General features: G+C 46.1%; 1 protein-coding gene across 1 annotated transcript in view; it reads right to left on the reverse strand.

The window, feature by feature from the left end:
• WDR35 (WD repeat domain 35) overlaps positions 1-27167 on the reverse strand; it is a 104168-nt gene that overhangs the window by 56163 nt on the left and 20838 nt on the right. Inside the window, exons 4-13 of the mRNA XM_040427368.1 lie at positions 26234-26326; positions 25635-25763; positions 24694-24827; positions 24451-24616; positions 23249-23394; positions 21307-21432; positions 18067-18252; positions 16682-16714; positions 14741-14764; positions 12699-12759 (exon numbers count right to left, since the gene is read on the reverse strand). Coding sequence (XP_040283302.1) covers positions 12699-12759; positions 14741-14764; positions 16682-16714; positions 18067-18252; positions 21307-21432; positions 23249-23394; positions 24451-24616; positions 24694-24827; positions 25635-25763; positions 26234-26326 — 1098 coding nt within the window. The remainder of the gene's footprint in view (positions 1-12698; positions 12760-14740; positions 14765-16681; positions 16715-18066; positions 18253-21306; positions 21433-23248; positions 23395-24450; positions 24617-24693; positions 24828-25634; positions 25764-26233; positions 26327-27167) is intronic.

Genomic DNA, 27167 nt, shown 5'->3' on the forward strand with positions numbered 1-27167 from the left:
ATTTAAGAACTATTTTACATATAAAAATAAAAAATAAACGTAATAGATAGCGCCATGTCTAATAAATGTTCAAATTAAGATCTAAAAATATTAACCACCTCCGGACCGCCTAACGCAGATTCGCGTTCCGGAGGTGGCAGCCCTGCGCTCAGCGACGCATATACGCGTCATCTCGCGTGAGCCGGGATTTCCTGTGAACGCGCGCACACAGGGGCGCGCGCTCACAGGAACGGAAGGTAAGAGAGTGGATCTCCAGCCTGCCAGCGGCGATCGTTCGCTGGCAGGCTGGAGATGTGATTTTTTTTAACCCCTAAGAGGTATATTAGACGCTGTTTTGATAACAGCGTCTAATATACCTGCTACCTGGTCCTCTGGTGGTCCCCTTTGTTTGGATCGACCACCAGAGGACACAGGCAGCTCAGTAATATGTTGCACCAAGCACCACTACACTACACCCCCCCCCTGTCACTTATTAACCCCTTATTCACCCTTGATCACCCTTGATCACCCCTGATCACCCCATATAGACTCCCTGATCACCCCCCTGTCATTGATTACCCCCCTGTCATTGATCACCCCTCTGTAAAGCTCCATTCAGATGTCCGCATGATTTTTACGGATCCACTGATAGATGGATCGGATCCGCAAAACGCATACGGACATCTGAATGGAGCCTTACAGGGGCGTGATCAATGACTGTGGTGATCACCCCATATAGACTCCCTGATCACCCCCCTGTCATTGATTACCCCCCTGTAAGATCCATTCAGATGTCCGCATGATTTTTACGGATCCACTGATAGATGGATCGGATCCGCAAAACGCATACGGACGTCTGAATGGAGCCTTACAGGGGTGTGATCAATGACTGTGGTGATCACCCCATATAGACTCCCTGATCACCCCCCTGTCATTGATTACCCCCCTGTCATTGATCACCCCCCTGTAAAGCTCCATTCAGATGTCCGCATGATTTTTACGGATCCACTGATAGATGGATCGGATCCGCAAAACGCATACGGACATCTGAATGGAGCCTTACAGGGCGTGATCAATGACTGTGGTGATCACCCCATATAGACTCCCTGATCACCCCCCTGTCATTGATTACCCCCCCTGTCATTGATCACCCCCCCTGTCATTGATCACCCCCCCTGTCAGGCTGCATTCAGATGTCCGCATGATTTTTACGGATCCACGGATACATGGATCGGATCCGCAAAACACATACGGACATCTGAATGGAGCCTTATAGGGGGGTGATCAATGACAGGGGGGTGATCACCCCATATAGACTCCCTGATCACCCCCTGTCATTGATCACCCCTCTGTAAGGCTCCATTCAGACATTTTTTTGGCCCAAGTTAGCGGAAATTTTATTTTTTTTCTTACAAAGTCTCATATTCCACTAACTTGTGTCAAAAAATTAAATCTCACATGAACTCACCATACCCCTCACGGAATCCAAATGCGTAAAATTTTTTAGACATTTATATTCCAGACTTCTTATTACGCTTTAGGGCCCCTAGAATGCCAGGGCAGTATAAATACCCCACATGTGACCCCATTTCGGAAAGAAGACACCCCCAGGTATTCCGTGAGGGGCATATTGAGTCCATGAAAGATTGAAATTTTTGTCCCAAGTTAGCGGAAAGCGAGACTTTGTGAGAAAAAAATAAATAAAATCAATTTCCGCTAACTTGTGCCAAAAAAAAAAAAAATTCTATGAACTCGCCATGCCCCTCATTGAATACCTTGGGGTGTCTTCTTTCCAAAATGGGGTCACATGTGGGGTATTTATACTGCCCTGGCATTCTAGGGGCCCTAAAGCGTGAGAAGAAGTCTGGATCCAAATGTCTAAAAATGCCCTCATAAAAGGAATGTGGGCCCCTTTGCGCATCTAGGCTGCAAAAAAGTGTCACACATCTGGTATCTCCGTACTCAGGAGAAGTTGGGGAATGTGTTTTGGGGTGTCATTTTACATATACCCATGCTGGGTGAGAGAAATATCTTGGCAAAAGACAACTTTTCCCATTTTTTTATACAAAGTTGGCATTTGACCAAGATATTTATCTCACCCAGCATGGGTATATGTAAAATGACACCCCAAAACACATTCCCCAACTTCTCCTGAATACGGCGATACCACATGTGTGGCATTTTTTTGCAGCCTAGGTGGGCAAAGGGGCCCACATTCCAAAGAGCACCTTTCGGATTTCACAGGTCATTTACCTACTTACAGCACATTAGGGCCCCTGGAAAATGCCAGGGCAGTATAACTACCCCACAAGTGACCCCATTTTGGAAAGAAGACACCCCAAGGTACTCCGTGAGGGGCATGGCAAGTTCCTAGAATTTTTTATTTTTTGTCACAAGTTAGTGGAAAATGATGATTTTTTATTTTTATTTTTTTTCCTTACAAAGTCTCATATTCCACTAACTTGTGACAAAAAATAAAAACTTCCATGAACTCACTATGCCCATCAGCGAATACCTTGGGGTGTCTTCTTTCCAAAATGGGGTCACTTGTGGGGTAGTTATACTGCCCTGGCATTCTAGGGGCCCAAATGTGTGGTAAGGAGTTTGAAATCAAATTCTGTAAAAAATGGCCGGTGAAATCCGAAAGGTGCTCTTTGGAATATGGGCCCCTTTGCCCACCTAGGCTGCAAAAAAGTGTCACACATCTGGTATCTCCGTACTCAGGAGAAGTTGGGGAATGTGTTTTGGGGTGTCATTTTACATATACCCATGCTGGGTGAGAGAAATATCTTGGCAAAAGACAACTTTTCCCATTTTTTTATACAAAGTTGGCATTTGACCTTGCTGCCTAATTTGCATATAGAACAAACATCGTTTTCTGGAGACAGCAAACGCACAAAATAATACCAAAGGTATGTTTTAAACCATGTTGGAGTGCACAACAGCACCGTGGCATTACTTATATAGGCCAGATATTGGTGACAGAATCTATCACCAGCCACCTCCCTATCCAACTGCTTCCGTAGACACATCGCTGTGGTTCACCTGATTAAAACCTTGTTTTTCTTTTGTTGATCCGAGGCTCCGTTACCCAAGATACTTTTTCTTATTAGACAAATTGCCTTTGGTGCAATAAGGGCGTTACCGTTGCTCTTGTTGCACCCAAGCTCAGCTCCTTTCTCTGGCTAGCCACTCCCTTGCTGCTTTGCCACTACCTGACCCTGTCAATCAAAGCAGCTAGGGAGGAGCTGGCCACGCAAATGAGCCGAGCTTGGGTGCAACAATAGTAATGCTGACGCCTTTGTTGCACTAAAGGCCTAATTTGCATATTAAGAAAAAAGCATCATAACTCTGGAACACCGCCTCCGATCAATAAAAGAAAAACAGCGTATTAATCAAGTGAACCACAGCGATGTGTCTGTACAAACAGCTGGATAGGGAGGTGGCTGGTGACAGATTCCCTTTAAGGGGTTAATGAAACAGCATTGACTGCAATGACAAATTTTTACCCCTGTTAGGCTGGCATGATTATAAACAGCTCATACCAAAAATTAGAATGATGATAATACCAATACAGCAGTAAAAAGAGAACATAGATGTGTGAGATGCGGGAGATTTATGGGTTTATACGCGCACATTAATGATCCATAGATGTGTCTGTATTCCTCGGGCTGCGGAGGCTTTTTGGAGCAGCTTCAGAAGGAATTTTACAGGCGGAGGATAAAATAGACAAACGCTGTAGATTTGGCAGCTCTTACGGCGGAGCTATGAAAGGTCCGTCTGTTGGATGTAACAGAAGATCGGAGGTCATAGTGCTGCCGAAAGCGACCGATTTAAAGGTACAGATTCTCACCAGAGCATTGCCGGATATTATGTAATAAAGTAGCACCTAGTGAAGCAAGCCGGCGATTTATTTTATGTTCTGCTCCATGAAGCCCTCGGGTAAATGTTATGTATTGGTCTGTAATGTCTTCCATAAGGGAACCATACGTATTACTGTGTGCAGCCCCAGCGCCAGGCGGAATAACCCTGTACAACACACCAAAGAGCGCCGACCGGCATTTTATCAATAGCTACGCACACAGTAACACACTATTAAACATAAATGATAAATGCAGCAGAGCTGAGTGTGTCAGCTGGCACAACTTGTGGCGATATTCTAATGTGGTTTTACATAGGACTGCAGGTAAACTTACTGTGTAAGATAGGACATCAATACAGTACCGCTACTTACAGTAACAGCGCATGCATGAGACTCACAAGGTCTCGAGTTACTGGCGGCCATGTTCATTCGGCCACAGCACAGACAATACACTATAAAGGCACCTACGGCAATTAGGAACTCTAAGGCTCCATATTCACACATCTGTAGCGTGTTTTGCGGATCCACGGATCCGCAAAACACGGAAATGTGCGTTTCCGCATTTCGCGGACCGCACATCGCCGGCACTAATAGAATATGCCTATTCTTATCCGCAATTGCGGACAAGAATAGGACATGTTCTATTTTTTTTCGGGAACGGAAATGCGAACCCGAAAGTGCGGGTCCGCATTTCCGGAGCCGGGCCGCACATTGTGCGGCCCCATAGAAATGAATAGGTCCGCAATTCCGTTCCGCAAAATGCAGAATGAAATTGCGGACGTGTGAATGGGGCCTTATGTTTACTGTAAGCAGCTAAAAGATTCTCATTCCAAAGCAGGACGAATACAAATCAACCAACACTAATATTATATTATTAGTGTGTGTGTGTATATATTGTGACACAGTGAGAGGTTTGGTCTGGGAAAACAGGTATTTTCCTCCCAGCATGTGATGCTGGGCTGATTTACAGCCAGGTGAGGTCAAATACCGGACCGGATTTTAAGTGCCGGTCCGGATTTTGGCAGCACCTTGCTGTCCTTAAATAGGCAGCTGGGCTCAGAAGCCAGGTCTCTGTGTTGGGATCTGAGAGCCATGTGTCTGGATGAAGGCTTGCTACCTGTTTGGCGTGAAAACAGGTTGGTGCTGCTATGCTCAAGGACTCTTAGGCAGAATTGCTGCATGGTGTGAATTACCACCAACACCGAAAGGTGACTTTTTGTTTGATTATGACTGCTTGTTTTGTCACTTGCCTAAAGTGTGAATAAAACACTGAACTGTTTGATCCAAAGAACTTGTTCTTTACTCTATACTGCGTCCGCTAATCCTGTCTACCAGAGCGAAACCCCACGATTGGTGGAGGATGCGGGCAAGAGCAGTAAAGCTGGCGTGAGCGCTGATATTTATTGTTTCTGCATTTTTCAGGCACGGTTGTATGTCGTATATTAAACCAGCTGTATAACAACCAGTGCCCCACGACAAAATGGAGGCTGTTGTGAAGGCCCTCATGGAGGCTAATCTGCAGCAGGGAGAGACAAACCTGCAGCAACGTGAGGCTAATAAGCAGCAGCAGGAGACTAACCAGTTGCTGCTACAACACGTAATGGTTTTGCAGACAGCAGGAGGAACCCCGAGCGTCCAGAATGCCTGGATAGCAGTCCGTGCCGCGATTCCTAAGATGACCCCCGCAGACGACATCGAAACCTACCTGACGATGTACGAGAAAGTGGACATCAGGGAAAAGCTACCCCTTGACCAGTGGGCTGAGGTCGTCGCCCCATTCCTGGCATCCGATTCCCAGTGGGTGTATTTCGATTTGCCGGACGATCAAACGGCCGACTACCAGAAAGTGAAGGGTGAGATTCTGGCAAGACTGGGGGTGAATGTGTTGATCCGGGCCCAGCGGGTGCATCAGTGGGGGTTCAACCCAGCTGAGCATGTAAGACCTTGTATTATAACTTACTTCACCTCCTTCAAAAATGGCTACAGCCTGACGTGCCGAGTCCCCCGGCTATGCTGGATAGATTATTAGCCAATATGTTCTGGAGGGCTTTGCCATACCCTCTCCAGCACTGGATCGGTCAGGTGTATCCTAGCAATGCCCTTGAGATGGTGGACCTGGTGAAACGCTATGAAGCTACCGGAAATCTAAAGGAGGATTCTGTCGGGAGGGGGGGGGTCGGCAAACCCCGGAAATCTCCACCCCAGGCCCGGAAATTTGAGGCGATAAAAACCGCCTGGGATGTACCCACGGCGGACCTGGCTCTGATAGTCTGCTGGTGGTGTCAGAAGCCTGGCCATGTAAGGGCTGACTGTCCCCATCGGGTTGAGCCCATGGAGACTAACTATGGCTACCGTCAGTCGCTATATGCCAGGAGGCTGTGTGCAACAGGTAGCCCAGAGTCTCTAGATCACTTGTGCCAGGTGGAAGTGGGAGACACTCCGGCGGAGGCTCTGCTGGACTCAGGGAGTCTGGTGACCCTAGTAAGGGCTACCCTGGTGCGGTCCACTGAGTATACTGGCTGGAAAGTCGGGGTGATGTGCATCCACGGAGACTTAAAAGACTACCCAACTGCACTGGTGTCTCTAACCACGGTGGCCGGTAGATGGACCCACGAGGTGACTGTCGCCCCAAATCTACATTATGAACTCATAATAGGGAGAGACTTCCCGGGATTCCCAACACTGTGGCCTGCTATGAGAGTGACTGATACCCATGAGACAGGGGTAACCCTAGCAGAGTGGCCCGGCTCAGGGGGGAGACCAGAAACCTGGGAACCTGAGACCAAAGGACCAGCGGTAGAGGTGACCGCCACTTCAGTCGATGAGGGGGAGACAACCCCACTAAGTGTGATGGTGGGAGACGTAGAGGACTTGCTGCCGGGTCCTGAATTGGCAGACCTCAATGTCTCCGGGGATAATTTTGGTACCGCCCAACGTCGGGACCTAACCCTATCCCGAGCCTGGGAAAATGTGTTAATAGTAGATGGTGAACCACAACAACCTGGGGCAGAGTCAGTGTTTCCCTGTTTTGTGGATCAGGATATGTTGTATCGGGTAAACCAACTACGGAGTGAGCCTATTGAACAGTTGGTGGTCCCCAAGCTCATTGCAAGCTTGTGTTGGATCTAGCCCACCAACACGTTCTCGGGGGTCACCTGGGGCTGCAGAAAACTTAGGATTGCATTCTACAGCGGTTTTACTGGCCCACCATATTCAAAGAAGTGGAAGAGTTTTGTAAGCCTTGCCCGACCTGCCAGATAACTAGCCCCCAGCCACATTTCCGTAGTCCACTAGTACCTCTCCCGATTATCGAAGTACCGCTTGACCGAATAGCTATGGGCCTCATGGGCCCAGTACCGAAGTCCGCCAGAGGGCACCAACACATCTTAGTCATTCTAGACTACGCCACTCGGTACCCGGAGGCGGTGCCACTGTGACAAACCTCGGCCAAACTCATAGCTAAGAAGTTAGTCCTCTTTCACACGGGCGTTGCGGGAAAATGTGCGGGTGCGTTGCGGGAACACAATGCGTTTTGCACTCGCGTGAGAAAAATCACGCATGTTTGGTACCCAAACCCGAACTTCTTCACAGAAGTTCGGGCTTGGGATCGGTGTTCTGTAGATTGTATTATTTTCCCTTATAACATGGTTATAAGGGAAAATAATAGCATTCTGAATACAGAATGCATAGTAAAACAGCGCTGGAGGGGTTAAAAAAAAACCAAAAAAACATTTAACTCACCTTAGTCCACTTGATCACGTAGCCGGCATCTCCTTCTGTCTTCATCTTAGCTCTGTGGAGCAACAGGACCTGTGGTGACATCACTCCGGTCATCACATGATCCATTACCATGGTAAAAGATCGTCTCCTAGCAACCGTGCGTGAAAATCGCACCGCATCCGCACTTGCTTGCGGATGCTTGCAATTTTCACGCAACCCCATTCATTTCTATGGGGCCTGCGTTACGTAAAAAACGCACAAAATAGAGCATGCTGCGATTTTCACGCAACGCACAAATGATGCGTGAAAATCACCGCTCATGTGAACAGCCCCATAGAAATGAATGGGTCGGTATTCAATGCGGGTGCAATGCGTTCAACTCACGCATCGCATCCGCTCGGAATACTCGCCCGTGTGAAAGGGGCCTTAATGGAGATGTTTTCCCGAGTAGTACTACCTAAAGAGGTTCTGACTGACCAAGGGACCCCTTTTATGTCCAAGGTGATGAGGGAACTCTGTAAGTTGCTGTACATAAAACAAATACGGACATCCATTTACCATCCGCAAACGGGCGATCTGATAGAACGGTTTAAACAAACATTAAAGAATATGTTGAAAAAGGTAGTGTCTAAAGATGGGAAGGACTGGGATCTCCTTCTGCCCTATCTCATGTTCACAGTGCGAGAGGTACCCCAGGCCTCGCCCTTCGAACTGCTATATGGCAGACACCCTTGCGGTCTCTTGGACGTGGCCAAAGAGGCGTGAGAACAACAACCCACTCCACATAAAAGTGTCATTGAGTACGTTACCCAGATGCAAGATCGAATAGAGACAGTGTTGCCTCTTGTTAGGGAGCATATGGAGGTGGCTCAGCGAGCCCAGAGTCGGGTCTATAATCGGCAGGCTTGGGTCCGGATCTTTAATCTGGGTGATCAGGTTTTAGTTCTGGTGCCGACCGTGGACAGTAAACTACAAGGTACACCAGCCAGGGCGGTGAAAGCCGGAGCAGGTTTTCCATGTGAATTTACTCAAACCGTGGAAAGATAGGGAAACCTGTACAGAAGACCGCCCGCGGCCGGGTTTTCTAGGAGAAGAGGTACCGCTCCCTCTGTCTGATGCAAGAGAGGCGGCTGCCACAGTAAAAATTGCTGACAGCCTCTCCTCTAAACAGACTCAGGAGGCCAGGGAGTTCGTTAGTCGGAACACGGATGTGTTCTCGGACCTCCCTGGAGGCACTTCCATAATCCAGCATGACATTGTCACTGAGCCTCGGGCAAAAGTGCGGTTAAAACCAAAACGGGTTTCCGAGGCTCGGCGACAGGCCATATCGGAGGAGGTACAGCTAATGTTGCAGCTAGACGTCATTGATGAGTCAAAAAGTGAGTGGGCCAGTCCTATAGTATTGATACCCAAGTCGGACGGGACGTTGGGTTTTGTAACGACTTTCGAAAACTTAATGAGGTTTCCAAGTTCGATGCGTATCCCATGCCCCGAGTGGATGAGCTCATCGAGAGGTTAGGACAAGCCCGGTATTTTTCTGTTTGGACCTCATGAAAGGGTACTGGCAGGTGCCCTTAACGGAGGTTGCCAAAGAGAAAACTGCCTTCATCATACCTGAGGGGCTGTATCACTATAAGGTCTTACCCTTTGATCTGCATGGCGCCCCCGCCACTTTTCAGCAACTAATGGACATTGTGCTTCGTCCACATCGTCGGTATGCTTCGGCGTACCTGGACGATATTGTCATCCACAGTACCGACTGGGAAAATCACCTACCCAAAGTGCAGGCCGTAGTGGACTCCCTTCGGAAAACTGGCCTAACCGCTAACCCCAAAAAATTTGCTAAGTACCTGGGGTATGTCATTGGGTGCGGAGTCATCAAACCCCAAGTGAACAAAATAGAGGAGATACGGAATTAGCCCCGACCTGTCACCACTAGGCAAATAAAGTCATTCTTGGGAATGGTGGGCTATTACATGAGGTTTGCTCCCCACTTTGCTACTCTAGCCGCGCCCTTGACAAGACTCTTGAAGGGACACAAGTCAATGATGGTTCGCTGGGATGATCGTGCGGAAGAGGTTTTCTCCGCTTTGAAGTCGGCCCTGTGCGGGTCCCCGGTTTTGGTGACACCCGACTTCAAAAGGGAGTTTATAGTACAGACGGATGCCTCCGAAGTAGGCCTCGGTGCTGTACTGTCTCAGGAGGTCAACGGGGAGGAGCATCCTGTTGTCTCCCTCAGCCGTAAGCTCACCCCAGCCGAGACCCGGTACAGTATAGTGGAGAGAGAGCGCCTGGCTATCAAGTGGGCACTCGAGTCTCTCCGCTATTATATATTGGGGAGAAAATTCCGCCTGGTGACTGACCACTCCCCTCTCAAATGGATGAGCCAGGCCAAGGACTGAAATGCCCGGGTCACCCGATGGTTTCTCTCCCTACAAAACTTTACGTTTTCGGTGGAACACAGGTCAGGCCGGTTACAGGGAAAGGCAGATGCCCTGTCCCGGGTACACTGTCTGGCGTGTGTTCACCCCCTCAGGGTTGAACAAAGTGGGGGGGGGGGGATGTTACACAGTGAGAGGATTTTAAGTGCCGGTCCGAGTTTTGGCAGCACCTTGCTGTCCTTAAATAGGCAGCTGGGCTCAGAAGCCATGTCTCTGTGTTGGGATCTGGGAGCCTTGTGTCTGGATGAAGGCTTTCTACCTGTTTGGCGTTAAAACAGGTTGGTGCTGCTATGGTCAAGGGCTCTTTGAGGCAGAATTGCCGCATGGTGTGAAGGTGACTTTTTGCTTGTTTTGTCACTTATATATATCACCGAAGTATTTGGATGGGTTTGGGAAAATTTCATAACAATCACTATCACAGAATTACTGAATTCTCTTAAAACATAACTTTTACTAGCATTAATTTAGAAAATAGCCCCATAACAAAAATAAATAACAATTCGGCTTGTGCCAATAGATAATAATGTGGAAGAGCCCCACTTTATCTTGGACATGATGATCCCAAATATATTAAGGAAAATATTATGACTTATAGTTTTGAAGACAGCTGATTGGTACACCAGATAATAGAGAAGTAAGGTCAGGGCAGTGGTGGAGGGGGGAACTTAACCCTAAATTGACCCTCACACTACCCCTGCCCCAAAAGGAGCGACCCCACTTTTCGGGGCCTAAGCCCTTAACTGTCACCTGGTTTAGCCCTGTAGGTAAGTAAGGTACATTTGTCCCTCGTCCCGACGTGTTTCCCCAGTCAGTAAAGGCTGGTTCATCAGGGGACCAAAGATGAGGTAAAGCACCGACATAATAGAAGTCTATGGGCTGTAAAACGGATCCGTCCTGTTATGTAGGCCATAGACTTCTATTATGACAGAATGAATAAATACCTCTCAAGACATTCCGTTATGCATTCCGTCATAGAATTGCGTTATGGTCAGTGGGAACGCAATTCTGCTTTTACCACCAAACGTAGCGTGAACGAATTTCATAACATAAAATTCACTCATCTCTAATTATAATAATGAAGCATTTTGAAAATTTTAAAGGGAACCTGTCACCACGAAGATGCAGGAGGAGCTGAGCAGATTGATATATAGTTTTATGGGAAAAGATTCAGTTTTAACTTATAATTTATACATTGAAAAGCTATGGGGACCTTCGGGGCGATGTTTATTTATGATTGCATTTTAAGCATTTTGGGCTAAAAATTATTTTTTGATTGGTCTTTATTAAGTATATTCAGCTTTTTTTTGAGAAACAGGGGTTAAAAATCAGGCTACTTTCACACTAGTGTTATAAATTCTGCTATTGAGATCAGTCATAGGGTCTCTATAGCGGATGAAAACGCTTCAGTTTTGTCCCCATTCATTGCCTGCAGCGTTTTTCTGTCCGCGATGTGGTGCAGAGCAAGACTGATCCGTCCTGACACACAATGTAAGTCAATGGGGACAGATCCGTTTTATCTGACACAATGGAAAACGGATCCATCCCCCATTGACTTTCAATGGTGTTCAAGATGGATCCGTCATGGCTATATAAGACATAATACAACCGGATCCGTTCATGACGGATGCATGCGGTTGTATTATTGTAATGGAAGCGTTTTTGCAGATCCATGACGGATCCGCAAAAATTGCTAGTATGAAAGTAGCCTCAGTCTGTTTGAAGAGTATCATAAGGCTTATCTCTGATCTCCTCACCTCAAACACTCATTTAAGGCTACTTTCACACTGGCGTTTTGTCTTTCCGTTTTTGAGATCCGTTCAGTGCTCTCACAAGCGGTCCAAAACGGATCAGTTTTGCCCTAATGCATTCTGAATGGAAAAGGATCCGCTCAGAATGCATCAGTTTCCCTCCGTTCGGTCTCCATTCCGCTTTGGAGGCGGAAACCAAAACGCTGCGTTTTGGTGTCCGTCTGACGAAACTGAGCCAAACTGATCCGTCCTGACACACGATGTAAGTCAGTGGGGACGGATCAGATTTTAATTACCCAATCTGGCACAATAGAAAACGGATCCGTCCTCCATTGACTTTCAATGGTGTTGTAGACGGATCCGTCTTGGCTATGTTAAAGATAATACAAATGGATCCGTTCTGAATGGATGCAGACGGTTGTATTATCTGAACGGATCCGTCTGTGCAGATCCATTACGGATTGGTTATGAGGTTGGGAGTTTAGAGATAAGTCTTCACTCTGCAAACACATTTTTAACTCCTGTATCTAAAAAATAAATAAATAAATAAAAAAAATTATTTGAGCCCAAAACGAGTAAAATGCAAATTATAAAAAAATTGACTAATGATTTCTGCTCATTCCGAGCTTTGAAGTCCAGGAGGCGGTCCTATCAGTGATTGACAGCCTTCCCTCTATGACTGTGTATACACAGAGAGCTGTCAATCACTGATAAGACCGCCTCCTGGACTCCTTAGCTCAGAACAAACAGGAATTTAAATGTATCAATTATTAGTAAATAAATTAATTACAGATTTTACTGAATCGTTTCCCACAAAACCAAATATCAGTCTGCTCAGCTCCTCCCGCTCTATAACCTGCTGCTGGCAGATCATACTGCATTTAGATGGGGACAGGTTTCCTTTAACTAAATGTCAAATACACGTCAGATTACATGGGGTCTCCTTACCTATATCAATGTACTTAGAATCCAAGGGAGTTCCAATCGAATTGCACAAAACAAGCACGTACTAGAAACCAAAGAATTGTGACATTAGTAAATGTAGAAACGCAAGGAGTAAACACTATAATGTCCGAAGATAATGTACCGCACAAGTGACTGTTATGTCACCATCAGTATATAGCGTAAACCTGCAGCATGCTTCATTTATGTCCAGCATCTCTCTCCCCTCTCTCAGGACACAGGCATGCGTGGCGGAGGTATTGTCAGAGATAGCCAAGTGAGGCCGACAGCTATCTAATGTATATGGCCGGCCACTATACCAGATCATGGTCGGGGCCGTGGAGTCGACGTACCAATTCCACCTTCCAAATACAGAATATTAAATACTATATATCAGGGATGGCCAACCTGCTGCTCTCCAGCTGTTGTAAAACTACAATTCCCACCATGCCCTGCTGTAGGCTGATAGTTGTAGGCTGTCTGGGCATGCTGGGAGTTGTAGTTTTGCAACAGCTGGAGAGCCGCAGGTTCGCCAAACCTGTTCTGTATTATTAAAATTGTATAATGTATATCATATAATTATGGAAGAGTCGGTGCTGGAAGTGGAGTGTGGAAAAATCTGAAAGAGCCGGTAGACATTCGCCCCATGAGAGCAAATAAAACGCAAAAAACTATTATCTAGATAACTAGATAGACCCCTGCATAAGCTGCCACGTTGAGCTGAGAAATGGTCCCGTTATATACATGAAATGTAAAATATTGGAATCTGATTAGATGAGAGGTAAATAGCAGTTCTACACTACCGGTCGGTCTGCTGGACCTAATGTATAAGAAGTCTGCTCCTGGTCTTCTGACCATATACATTAGACAGCTGGCAGGCAAAAGCTCATTCCGCTGAAAGCTATTCCTTCCGGCACCCCCCCTCCCATACACAAGTGCGCTGCTATCAGCTGAGCGTGCATGTGCTCTCACTGGGGAGAGAGGAATAGGCTGCTGTCAGACACTTCAGCTGGTGGCTTATCTCCCTTGGATCGAGCATTTGGAAATCCACCATGCCCATTCCTCATCTCCCCAGACATCTGCCACTGGGGCACAAGCGGGACAACCTCATGCCCAGTCCTAAGTTCTGGCCACCTTAAAGTGGCACTGTACTTTCAATAAACTTCTGATATACGGTATCGTAGGGACATACCAAAAATTTAGACCGGTGGGGATCTGAGCGCTGAAACTCTAAAGATTTGTAGAACGAGGGGAGAGAAGCGTGCGTTTCGTGCGTTCTCTCCTCACTGCAGGACAGGAAGCAAGATGGCCTCAATAGAAAGTCTAGGAGCCCATATCATGCAGCGAGGAGAGAGAGCAGGCTAAGCGAGCGCTTCTCTCCCCTCGTTCTAGAGACTGGTGGGGGTCTCAGCGCTCAGACTCCCACCGATATATATCTTTTGATATGTCCCTATGACTCACGGGCAGATTTGAAACTTAAAGTGGCCCTGGGAAAAAAACTAAGAGAGGACCCATGTTGTAGGCAGGGCAACACAAATAGGCAGGGTCAACAGAAGATGACAGGGTAGCGCAAAATACTGCCACCCCCGCTGCAGTATTCAACTGAATCATGGATGGGTATAGAGCTGAATTCAGGAGGGGCCTGCAGCCGCCTGATAGAAGTATAAGTACCTGATGCATTAATTAAGGCTGAGAGCATCAGATCATTAGGTACTCGGCCAGCAGCCGCAGGGAAGGCTCAGGCGTCCCCCTGGAATTTCCCTGTAGGGTCTATGGCCAGTCCGCCCCTGCTATCAAAAGTTTACTGAAAACACACTGTCAATTTTAGACTGTAAGCCACGATCGTGATGGACCAAAGCTACAAGGAGAATCAACACAACCCTTCAGCCTTTGTGCTTCTCTAAGACCTGGCAGGATTATTCTAATGGCAATTTTAGAAAAGCCTTGGCTATGTGACTCCTGGGATTGGTCCAGGCCCGAGTTGTGTTAGTTGTACTGGGATGACACTGCATGGAAAATGAACAAAAAGAAAATTTAAACCTCCTTACCTGTGCTCCGGAGGCAGACGATGCCTAAAAACATAAAATGTAGAATTAGCAAATATGTGAGCGTAAGAAGACGATACCCCGAGATGACCAAACCACAGGTGGTGCCTGTACACATACATGGCAGGAGAACTGGTAAAATGAGGGAATCTGGCACAGTGACTAAACATGGACATAAGAGCTGCTTCCAGAACCTCCAATGGGTGCGCCCACACAATGCCTCTCAGCCAGCCAAGAGGTATCATGGATATACCCAGCTACATCGTGGTCCAGGGGCTGTTCCAGCCAGTGAAGATGCCCTAAGTTAGGGATGCACAACCTTTTCTGGTCCAAGAGACTCCTCACTCAAGTAATCACAAGGACTATTACCATCTGAGACATTCATGGCATATTGAAAGTATATGCCACAAAAGTCTAATAGATAATGGTTCCAGTTGCAGGACTCCCATTCACCAGTTCACACTTCAGGAAGGAAGAGGCCATGCATGATCATAAATATGAATAGATCAGCAGAACCCTGTGTGGCGAAGTAGAAGTAGATGAGGTGGTGAGGTGACCACAGATATGTGTGGCTAGCTCCAATGCAGGGTATCTCACTTCTCTACTCCAATACCACAATGAAGCTATCCACAAACGTGCATGTCCACCTCGCCACCTCATTTACTGTGGTTTGTCACACAGGGTTTTAAAGATTCCTATTCTGCCCATCTATGGGGACCCCAGAGCTGGTCACACAGAGTTTTTCTGCTCTGTAATCTCTGCCACAAAACGTCTCTAAACAGCCACCTATTCATTTCAATGGGAGGTTTTTTTCCAATGTTTAAAAACCGCAAGCAAAAAATGCAGTTTTGCATTGAAATAAAACATCCATTGGTGAAAAACCACGTACAAAAACATGTAAAAAATTCAAAGAAAACACAGAAAAAAAAAAATAACCTATGCGGATCCCGCACTGAATTTTGTAGGCTGATTTCCAAATCCATCATCATTTCACACTGGTTTTTTTGCGCCGAAAACCGCCTTTAAACAGCCTCCCGTTCATTTCAGTGGCAGGCAGCTCTTGCTTTTTCCCCACATGTAAAAGGGAAACATCAGGCTCTATCAGCAGAACCCGCGCCGATTCTCCCATTGAAATGAACGGGAATCTGAAAAGAAAAATAAGTGCCGTATGTGCGTTTTTTACCGCAGATCCGAGCCAAGAACCTCAAGCTGAAAATGCAGTTTTATATTAAAGGAAACACCCATTGTACATATACGGAGCAGATAACAGACCTCATATACTTCGATTTCCCAATAATGAATCCATTTTTCTTATATATATATATATATACACTCATAGATCTGGACTTCCCATTATAATCTAAAGGGCCCTTTACACGGTAACGCTCGTTAGTGACGATCTGACGGTGTAAATGCATTGCTGATTACCGAAACGCTCGTTCATCGGGTAGTTGGATCAACAAAAAAAAAAATCTTTGCTTCCCGGTGGCAGATCGCGCTGTGGTGCCGGGAAACAACGAGACAGTATGGGGAAGTGCGATGGAGGAGCTGGCGGAGCTCGCTGCATGTAAATACACCGGTCTCCTCCAATTCCTTTCCGACAATCTGCTTGTACATCGCCCCGTGTAAAGGGACCTTAAGCCAAGAGTGGCTGATGGGATCTAGGAGGTGTCAGAAGAGTGATGAAGCATATAACGGATCATACCGTACCGTATCTGTAAAAGGGGGGGGAGCTTTAGAAATGTTGGACGTCTAACAGAAGACATTTTCAAGGATCATCATAAAAGCTGAAAATCCTTCTTTCACCATCGGTGTATAGGATGGCTATCTATCACAGCACATAGGAAGACACAGCTCTCATACAGGAAAGTGATTGGAACTATGCGCTGCAGAGCCTCCATTCAGACAGGTATCGATGGCACAAAGAGAAGTAAGGGACATTACCTTTACCCGGCTAGTCTCGGTTTCACCGTCATCCTGAAAAGAAGAAAAAACATCTGTTACAACAACGTCTTCCAATACCCTGAATAAGAGACCCGTGCGGCCAGCCGAAAATCGGGCAGCACAATTGCATAGCGTTCTACAATAAACGGATCTGCAATGTGCCCTTAGAGATCCACAAGGCTTTGCAGTTAGTAACCATGTGTCCTGTACAGGTTACACCCTTAAAAGCCGTGCGTCTAAAATCCACATCACAAAGCCAAGGCAAATTTAAAGTGTTCAGGTTTTATTCCTCCTGGAAATGTATGAATAAGCTGACATCTGGGCGTTCTCATCCCCCTGACAATAGGGCATGTCCCTACACAGTCTGACTAAACAGGGACACACCCTACTGACAAGGAGAACTGAAACATTCAGCTGTCAACGCATTCATCCATTTCCAGGATGAGTAACAGAGGATTGGCACAAGGAAGTGTCTTATAATAAAAAATGCTTCAGTAACGTTATTTAATGGAGAATACAACTTAGGATCCATTCACACGTCCGCAAAATGGGTCCACATCCGTTCCGCAATTTAGCGGAACGGGTGCGGACCCATTCATTTTCTAAGGGGCCGCAAGAGATGCGGACAGCACATCATCTGCTGTCCACATCCGCACTTCTGTTCCACAGCCCCGCAAAAAAATAGAACATGTCCTCTTCTTGTCCGCAGCCACAGACAAAAAAAAAGGCATTTTCATTATAGTGCCGGCGGAACGCACATGGCCGGTGCCCGTGTTTTGCGGACTGCAAAACAGTTGCGGACGTGGGAATGGACCCTAAGGCCTCATGCACATTACCGTATCTGTTCTGCAAACTGCAGATCCACAATAAACGGATACCTGCTGTGTGCATCGCGCACTTTCCCCATCTCATCTTTTGTAAAAATGCTTACCGTTGTCTGCAAAATGGACAAGAATCGAACATATTCAACTTTTTTTGTGGGGTGGACATGCGTCTGCACATATACTGATGGCACCCAGACGACATGCATGTGCTGTCCGCATTTTTTGCAGGCCCCATAGAAATGAATGTGTCCGTGTGCGATCCATAAATAATGCAGATCGGAACGTGGACGGAAAATATGGTCGTTTGCATGAGGCCTAAAACAGAAATGTCTACAGAGCTGACAGGTATTATCTTATCCACAGGCAACTGCCGGAGAGTTACTGCACCGGTCGCTGTAATTCCGTTCCTGCATGTCCAAACGCGGTGCGGTACCCCTAGGCTGTGATGCAGGAAGGGGTTAAACATCCCCCATAAACACCTACGCCACAATAATCCAGGTGAAACCATCACTCACCGCAGGTCGCAAATAACATAAAAAACAATCCGATGACGGCACAAACCTGTGGATGATTCTCGTCGGCCTTAGTTGCCAGTATACAGAAATCCCCGCACGTCGTAACAGAGATCAGGCTCTTCAGGTATTTTACAAATTTCTCATTGTTTTTAGTGTCCCAGAAGACGACACAATACTCGGGACGGTCCGGCCTCGTGTACGCGTACACCACCGTGTTTGAGCAATAGCCCCACTGTAAAAAAATCACAAGAGTAAGTGTTCACAGGTCAGGCTCCTTTCACACGTGCGCTTTCCCTTTCCGCTATTGAGATCCGTCATAGGGTCTCAATAGCGGGGAGGGGGGTGAAGGGGGGAAACGGTTCAGTTTTGTCTCCATTCATTGTCATTGGGGACAAAACTGAACTGAAGGAAACGCAGTGCACCAGAAGGCATTCCGCTCCGTTTCATACAATACTGTAAAGTGGCACCTTGGAACCGAACACGAGTTTCAGGAAATGTTTTTTTACAGTAGAAATCAATTTATGAAGTTATTGCACAAAGTCTTGCAAGAATTCACAAAGTAATAACTTCGGCTCATCGGAGCCAATACATTCTAATACTGTACCGAGCGCTCGCTCCGTACAGTATTGAAACTACGTTTTATGCGAATCGACTTCGGATGTTTCATCCAAAGTCGATTCGCTCATCCCTAATAGCGACGTTTCGACCCTCGGGTCAAGCAATGTGAACCCATAGACCACTAACATGTGGGTGTAACCATGTGACCACCTCCTATACATAAAGAGAATAACCCAAAAGCATGTGCACACATCTTATGCATTGGAACAGTGAATAATGCACTTAGTGAATGTACATTCACCATTCAATGTGCAATATGTATGCTGCCTAACTAATAAATAAAACACCACTGACCGAATTGGACGAATGCTGCGGATTTCTCTACATTTCTGTTTCTACTGGGATCCCGAGCAAGGACCCCTCACCACGTGCAACGTATTGTCCTGGAAGCATACCAGGGGACTTGAACATTGAATATGGATTTATCCCACTAAGGCTACATGCACACAACCGTATGCCATTGTAACAATGCCTAAAACGGACAAAAACAGGACATATGCGGGGCTACGGAACGGACATACTGATGCGAACAGCACACGGTGTGCTGTCCGCATTTTTTGAGGACCCATTGAAATGAATGGGTCTGCATCCTATACGGAAAAAAAACCTAAAAAACGGAACGGACACGGAAACAAAGAACGTTTCGTGTGCATGTAGCTTAAGGGGCTTGGAGTGCTGCTTAACTTTCTTTTGTATCTAGATGGTGACTACAGATACTTATGAAGTTACATGACCAGTGCTGCTGAAGGTCCTGCTGAAGGTCCTGCTGAAGGTCCTGCTGAAGACTAATCTAAAAATAACAGGGTGGATAAAAATCAATGATTTTTAAAAAAAAAAAATCAAAAAAATCTGATTTTTTTGATTTAAATCAGATTTTTTTGATTTAAATCTGATTTTTTTTATTTAAATCTGATTTTTTTTTATTTAAATCTGATTTTTTTTAATATAAAATGCTTTTTGAGGAAAATATATTACCATCCAAAGGTAATTCCATCATGAAATAAAGATTAGTTTTTTAATTATGTAGAATAAGGCTGTACGTAGACTCCCATATTGTTGAATGGATCAGGCAGTGGCTGAGGGACAGACAACAGAGGGTTGAAGTCAATGGAGTATATTCAGACCATGGTCTTGTTACCAGTGGGGTACCTCAGGGATCTGTTCTGGGACCCATATTGTTTAATATATATTGCAGAAGGCCTCGATGGTAAGGTTTGTCTTTTTTCGGATGACACAAAGATTTGTAACAGGGTTGATGTTCCTGGAGGGATTCACCAAATAGGAAAGGATTTAGGAAAACTAGAGGAATGGTCAAAAATCTGGCAACTAAAATGTAATGTTGATAAGTGCAAGATAATGCACCTGGGGCGTAAAAACCCAAGAGTAGAATATAAAATCAGTGATACAGTCCTAACCTCAGTACCTGAGGAAAGGGATTTAGGGGTCATTATTTCAGAAGACTTAAAGGTAGGCAGACCATGTCATAGAGCAGCAGGAAATGCTAGCAGAATGCTGGGGTGTATAGGGAGAGGCATTACCAGTAGACAGAGGGGGGCGCTCATGACGCTCTACAGAGCGCTAGTGAGACCTCATTTGGAGTATTGTGCGCAGTACTGGAGACCATATCTCCAGAAGGATACTGATACTTTGGAGAGAGTTCAGAGAAGAGCTACTAAACTGGTACATGGATTGCAGGATAAAACTTACCAGGAAAGATTTACTGAGAGAGTAGTGGATGCATGGAATAACCTTCCTGCAGAAGTGGTAGCTGCAAATACAGTGAAGGAGTTTAAGCATGGATGGGATAGGCATAAGGCCATCCTTCATATAAGATAGGGCCAGGGGCTGTCCATAGTATTTAGTATATTCGGCAGACTGGATGGGCCGAATGGTTCTTATCTGCTGACACATTCTATGTTTCTATATGCGTAATTTTTTTGGTAAATAAATTCCATTAATCCATTCACAATGTCATGCTCTTCCAGAGGTTTTTGTAAGATTATTGGGCAGTTTCTCTGCCTACAAGATATTATCACAGATGTTTGGTTTACTTTTGCAGTTCTCAAAACTGAATTTGACTCAGCAGAGATCACATGCCTCTTCTTCACAGCAAAAATGTTATAACATGAACAGAGTTGAGAAAAATACCTTAATCCTAACTTCTACAAACCTATGAATGCAGAATCAACCGGATCAAACAAATAGGGAAAGTTGTTTAAATCTTCATCTACTTGCATATTATAAGTTATACCAGCAAGAATTAGTCTTTATGTAGAAAACTATGATTTAAATCAACCCTTACTGACTAGTGATTTAAATCGTGATTTAAATCGTGATTTAAATCATTTTGATTTAAATCAAATCCACCCTGAAAAATAATAATAAAATAAAGGTTAAAAACAAATTTGTAAAACATATTAAAATATATAGTTCATAGATATAAAGTTCATAGATATACAGGGGTCCTCATATTGCAAAGTGGTCATAACCCCTGGATATGAACAGTGTATAATGTGACGGAAAAATGAATCCAGCCAGCAAAGGAGGCAATATGGATTATCACAATACATTAGTAAGTGGCTGGTATTAACTTTCTTTACATGAGAAATGCCATTTACTGAAGTGAGACAACCCCTTTAACATACTTCCAATTTCTACGAGTTCTCACCTTGTAATCAGGTCTGATGTTTGCAAAGTAAATGAATGAATCCACAGCCAGTCCAATTCTAAGCCCGCCACCTTCCCACGACACAGCGGACATCTGTTTCCCAGGAACCTTCAATGTGCGCAAGTGCTTCAAAGACAAACAGGTTATTAGTACTGCTGTCCCACAGCAAGCAAATGGACAGGTATGTGAACCTCTCTAGAAAATTAATTCATATCGGAGTGTGATGGACCGCCTGCCACCCGGACTGGGTGCCTCCGTCGAACGATGCTCCTAACTGCTCGCCAAGGACCATCAGCACCGCACTCGACACCATAACCACCGCAAACCTCACAAACTGCCGCAGCTTGGTTTGGGGTTTCACCGTACTCCCCCCACCCTGGACCCAAGGCCGGGCTCCAGCTTCCAGTGGGTGAACCTCTCCTTAGTCCAGAGAGCGAAACAGGAACAGCTCTTACAAGAGCTAGGGATTACACTCTGGAGAGTATAATGATTACAGCAATCCCCAGAGTGTAGTTCTCCAATCCCCCAAACATGAGCCCAGACCCCAATAAGACCTCAGCTCAGACCCCAATGTGTATGACCCCCAATCAGACCTCAGATAAGAGGCACAATCTAAATAAGACCCTCATTCAGACCTCAGATCAGCCCCCACACCTCCTATCATCAGCCCCCATGCCTCCTATCATCAGCCCCCATGCCTCCTATCATCAGCCCCCATGCCTCCTATCATCAGCCCCCATGCCTCCTATCATCAGCCCCCATGCCACTCCTCAGCTTCTAGAGCACGTACACAGGAGCATGCATGTGTGGCAGGAAAGCCTGCTCCGTCCCTCATCTGCCTGCTCCCACTCTCCCTTCAACGTCTCCCTGCAAATCTGTTCTCTATCACCCTGCACCAGACAAACCACCTGACCTTACCACCCAGCGCCCGCTGTAGCAGACCTTTCCCTACCACCCAGCACACGATGCGGCCGACCCTATCAACAAGCATGCGCTGCGGCCGCCGGGCTCTCCCTCTTCAGGTAACACAGATGTCTGGTACATTGCAGGCAATGTACCGTGCACAAGCAATGTGCCGCGCATTTTATATTTTTTTTGCCCAGTATTCACCCCATAAGATGCACTAGCATTTTCCCCCCATTTTGGGGGGGGGGGGGGGGGGGGGCAGTGCGTTTTATGGGGCAAAAAATAAGGTAATCGTTCATCTCCAATATTTCCAATGATAGGTATGTTTCACTACAGCAGGGAGGTGAACAACAAGAAGGCTCCCACTGGAACAATACATACAGTCTGTCCAATCTATGCTTAAAAGGGTTGTCTGTGTTCCACATATTGATGACCTATCCTCAGGATAGGCCAACAATACCAGATTGATGGGGGTCTGACGCCCGGAATCGCCACCGATCAGCTGCTGGAAGTAGACAGCTCTGTCAACTATGTAGTGGCCAAGTGAGGTTACCATTTTAAGGGGTTTTCTGAGACTTTTTAAATGATGACCTATCCTCTGGATAGGTCATGAGTATCTGATCGTTGGGGGTCTGACACCTGGGACCCCTGCCGATCAGCTATCTGAGAAGGCACAGGCGTTGGCAGTAGCGCCGAGCCATCTGTCAGCTCATTCAGCAGAGCGCCGTCCATTTGATACTGGCTGTGCTTAGTATCGCAGCTCAGCATGCGCAATGCACTCTCAACAATTTTCGGGACTTCGTTCTAGGTGTAGGTGCGGGTCCCATAAGTGGGACCCGCACCTATCAGACAATACGATTACCTAGCTAAGCTACAGGTCTCATAGTTGGGTGTGCCTGGGGGCTGGGCAATCAAATACTGATGACGTATCATGAGAATTGATCATCAATATCTAGAACCTTGACAACCCCTATAATGCCTAGGGTGTCGTTTATAATCCCGATCTATAGGCTTTGATATAAATGTGAACACATACCTCTCCAAACGGAGTGTAGAACTGGACAATATTGATGTCTTTATCTTGATTGGTTGTTCTCTGGGATCCAGCCACAGCCAGCACACTGCCGCAGTGATTCCACTGGATGCTCACCACATTCATACCAGTGTCCACCAGAACCGGGTCTGTAGAACCAAAGTGTATGTTATGTATTGTGTCATACCTCCAATTAAGGCTACTTTCACATCTGCGTTTTTTTTTTGTTTTTTTTTGCTGTCCGGTTTTGAGATCCGACATGGGATCTCAAAACAACAGCAAAACGCTTCCGTTATAATAATACAACCGGCTGCATCCGTTCACAACGGATCCGGTTGTATTATGTCGAAAATGAAGAAACCGGATCTGGCACTAAAAACCATGTAAGTCAATGTGCCAGATCAGTTTTTTTTCGGACACAAAGAGTTACCGTAGACTTACATGGTTTTTGGTGCTGGATCCGGCTTCTTCAGTTTCCCATGCTGCTTGCAGCGATTTTGTGTCCGGCATGGGAACGCAACAAACTGGAACAGAATACATTCTGGTTGTGCTGCGGTTTTGTGTCCCTCTGCCGGATCTCAAAACCTGTCTGCACAACGCAGATGTGAAAGAAGCGTAACCAGTAAAGTGAGCTGGAGTGTGCATAGTAGTCATTTTTTTAAATACTTTATGCAGCAGACTCCTAGTGGTCCGTGCTGCGGGCTACTCATCTATCCACTAGGGGAGAAAACATCCTTCTCTTTCTTCCGGGTTCCTGTATCCGATCGGGAAGCCAAGATTGTAGGATGTACTGAGATTCTACAGCGCTGGTTCCCTTACTATAGAGTTAAAGGGGTTGTCTGAGTTAAATCAGAACTCGGCAGCCCCCGTACATGTCCTAAAATAACAAAAGAAGCCATACTGACTCCTTTTCTCCCCTGTGGCTTCAAGTGCTGCATTCCAGTCCTCCCGGCCACTGACATTATTTTACTGGCTATAGCGGTGATGTTCCAAGCACGCAGGTCACCGCGCAGCCAGGAAAACAAACAGCAGCGGGGAGGACAGGAGGGCAGCACTGGAAGAAAAGGGGGCAAGTATCGCTCCTTGTGTTATTTTAGCACATACACAGGGGTCTGCCTGAGTTTTCATTTAACTCGGAGAACCCTTTTAATTCTGGAGGGCTGGCTCTCAGAGATTTCATAAATCATACAGAAAATAAGACTTACTTTCATCATTCTCATGTCTCATTATCTGGCATCGCCCATTATCGAAACATATAGCCAGACAGGGGCAATCCGGCTCCACATAACCTTTACTGCCCGGGTACCAATGCATGCCAGCAATACTCAGAGGACCAGTCCCATTGACCAAACAGCTCAGCACCATTTTCACCTACGGAAAGACAACTCATGACAGTGAGCCTGGGTCAAGCGATAAAAGAGAACGTTTTCTAACGCAGCCGAACTTACAATGAAGTTGCCCTGATTGTCATAGAGATGGATTTCTCCATTTGCCATCCCAAAAAGAAGAATTTTGCTATCCGGCGACCAAGCAACATGGCACAGCTGGATGCCTTTCAGTTCCTTGCCCCAAATACGATTGCCTAGAAAATACCAACGATAAGTGAAATTGTTAGAATAAAGCTTATGTCACAAACACGCCTAGCATTCCCCGAACCACAGCCTGTAATAGGATTTAGAAGCTGGCTGTGACAACAGGGGTTTCTTAAAGGGGTTCCCCAGGCTTTTAATATTGATGACCTATCCTCAGGATAGGTCATCAATATCAGATCGGCGGGGGTCCAACACCCGGCACCCCCGCCGATCAGCTGTTTGAAGAGGAGGCGCGCGCCGTGCCAGCGCTGCCTCCTCTTCACTGTTTACCTTCTCGCCGTCGCCTCTGCAGCGTTGAGCAGGTGTAATTACACCTAACCATCCTATTCATTTCAATGGGACGGATCGTTCCCATACACTTGTATACAAGCGATCCGTCCCAACTTCAAGAACGGACTGATCACTTGCTCCCCAATATACCCCATGCCTTGACAGGTGCCGATGTCACAACATTTTATGATATGGCTGATCGATGTTTAACCCATTGCTTAAAGAGCGCCAACTTATTCTGTAGCTCTGTGCCTAGGATGCAATCATTCCCATCAGACCCTGTTATAGGTGGTGCATGGGAGGAAAGCAGAGAACTTGGAGGATCTTGCTTTGGGGACCTCTCTGAAACTTGACGGAGCCACATGGTTCTATTAGGGATAAATATCAGATAGATCCCGAAGGCAGAGGTCATGTATGTATGACCAAGCATGAAGGATATAAGATTTCAGTTAGCTGAATGTTACTCATGGGTGGAGCCATGTCTCATCCAAGAAAAAGTGTCCACAGCAAGACAAAGAGGTCCTTACCATCCACTGACCCAACGATGACAGCCCCGTCCTCATACACAATACAGATCTTCTGACCGTCCGCGTTCCAGCTCATGCTGCGTACTACAGATTTGTTTCTGTTGTTAATCATCTCTTCGTACCATGAGCCTAAAAAAAGATAGGTGACACACCGAAATTAGGCAAGATCGTGGATCCCATGAGCCCAGCAAGACGGACAGTTCAATCAATGCCATGTCTCTCCTGTAAGACATGGATGAAAGGCAGGCTGGCACCAGAACTGGTGATGCAAACTACAGAAAGCCCTATGGGCTGTGCGAACCTGACCGTGACGGGATAAATCAGTGAGCAATTTAAAGATCTAGCATTCAAATGCTGAACACTGAGCCTAGCATCCAGCTGAAAATGACATTTGGGTAGTGTCACGCCATTAAAGTTCTTTTTAGCTGGATTCTAGGCTTTAGTAGATGGTCCCCTAAACACTGGTTCTTACAGCTGCATAGGAAAAGTTCATAGTGGCCACTAACCGAACCATTCTCGACCCATTCCTGTGGTCTACATGTGATCAGCTATACAGTAAATGAAGCACAATGTACTGAGTAGGTCGGTGGGGGGATTACCTTTGTACAGCATCCAGACAATGATAAGCCCATTCTGATCACTTGTGGTCAGTTTTTGAAAATGTTCGTTCCATGTCACCACTTGCACAGATCCTGGAGGTGAAATTTGGCATTTATAAGACTTTGCATCAATTTCTTCTTGCATCAAGACGCTGTCAGACGCACAATCACCGCTATATTACATATATCTCCAGACGCACACACGTGGAGGATTGTTATCTTTACATGTAGTAGCCCTTTAATATACCCTTTCTCAGCATAATGAGCTCATAAAGACTGAGGGCAGCCACAGGAGTGAATAGATATCTATATATGTCAATGGGCAACCTGATGACCATGGCTCTCCAACATGGACGGTTCTGTGAAATAGGTTTTCCAGAAAATGATGATCTATCGGGTATCAATATCAGATGGGTGACGGTCCGACACCCAGCACCCACACCGATCAGCTGTAAGCTGCAGTCGTGGCTCTAGGAAGCACTCAGGATGTGGAGCAGGAACGCCGCAGCCGTGCGCGCTGTGTAGTGGCCGCTCTTGGGCCTACTCCAGTGAAGAAACAAAAAAGACCAAACAAGCCAAGCACTAAAAACACCTAAATCTCGGGTGTACAGTACACTGTGCTTGGGCACTACCCGCATCTATTATGGTAACCAAGGTACCAGCTCAAAAACTGCAAAAACAACCTACAAAGAAGAAACGAGCCCAAAACAGTACCCGTAAAATATAATAAAGCTTCATTGTGTATACAAATAACATAAAAGTTTTTATAAAAAAAATCACATGATGCAAGGACAGGTGGCAGAAAAAACATCCTCCAGAGATCACATCATTTACAAATGGGGGTGAGTATGGAAAGGTGTATAGATTATAATGTATGGTCTGGATTACATCCACTGGGATAGTACCAGGGCTCGAGTCCTGCAGGAATGTGGGG

The sequence above is a fragment of the Bufo bufo genome, chromosome 4 (assembly GCF_905171765.1).
Source record: "Bufo bufo chromosome 4, aBufBuf1.1, whole genome shotgun sequence".
NCBI lineage: Eukaryota > Metazoa > Chordata > Amphibia > Anura > Bufonidae > Bufo > Bufo bufo.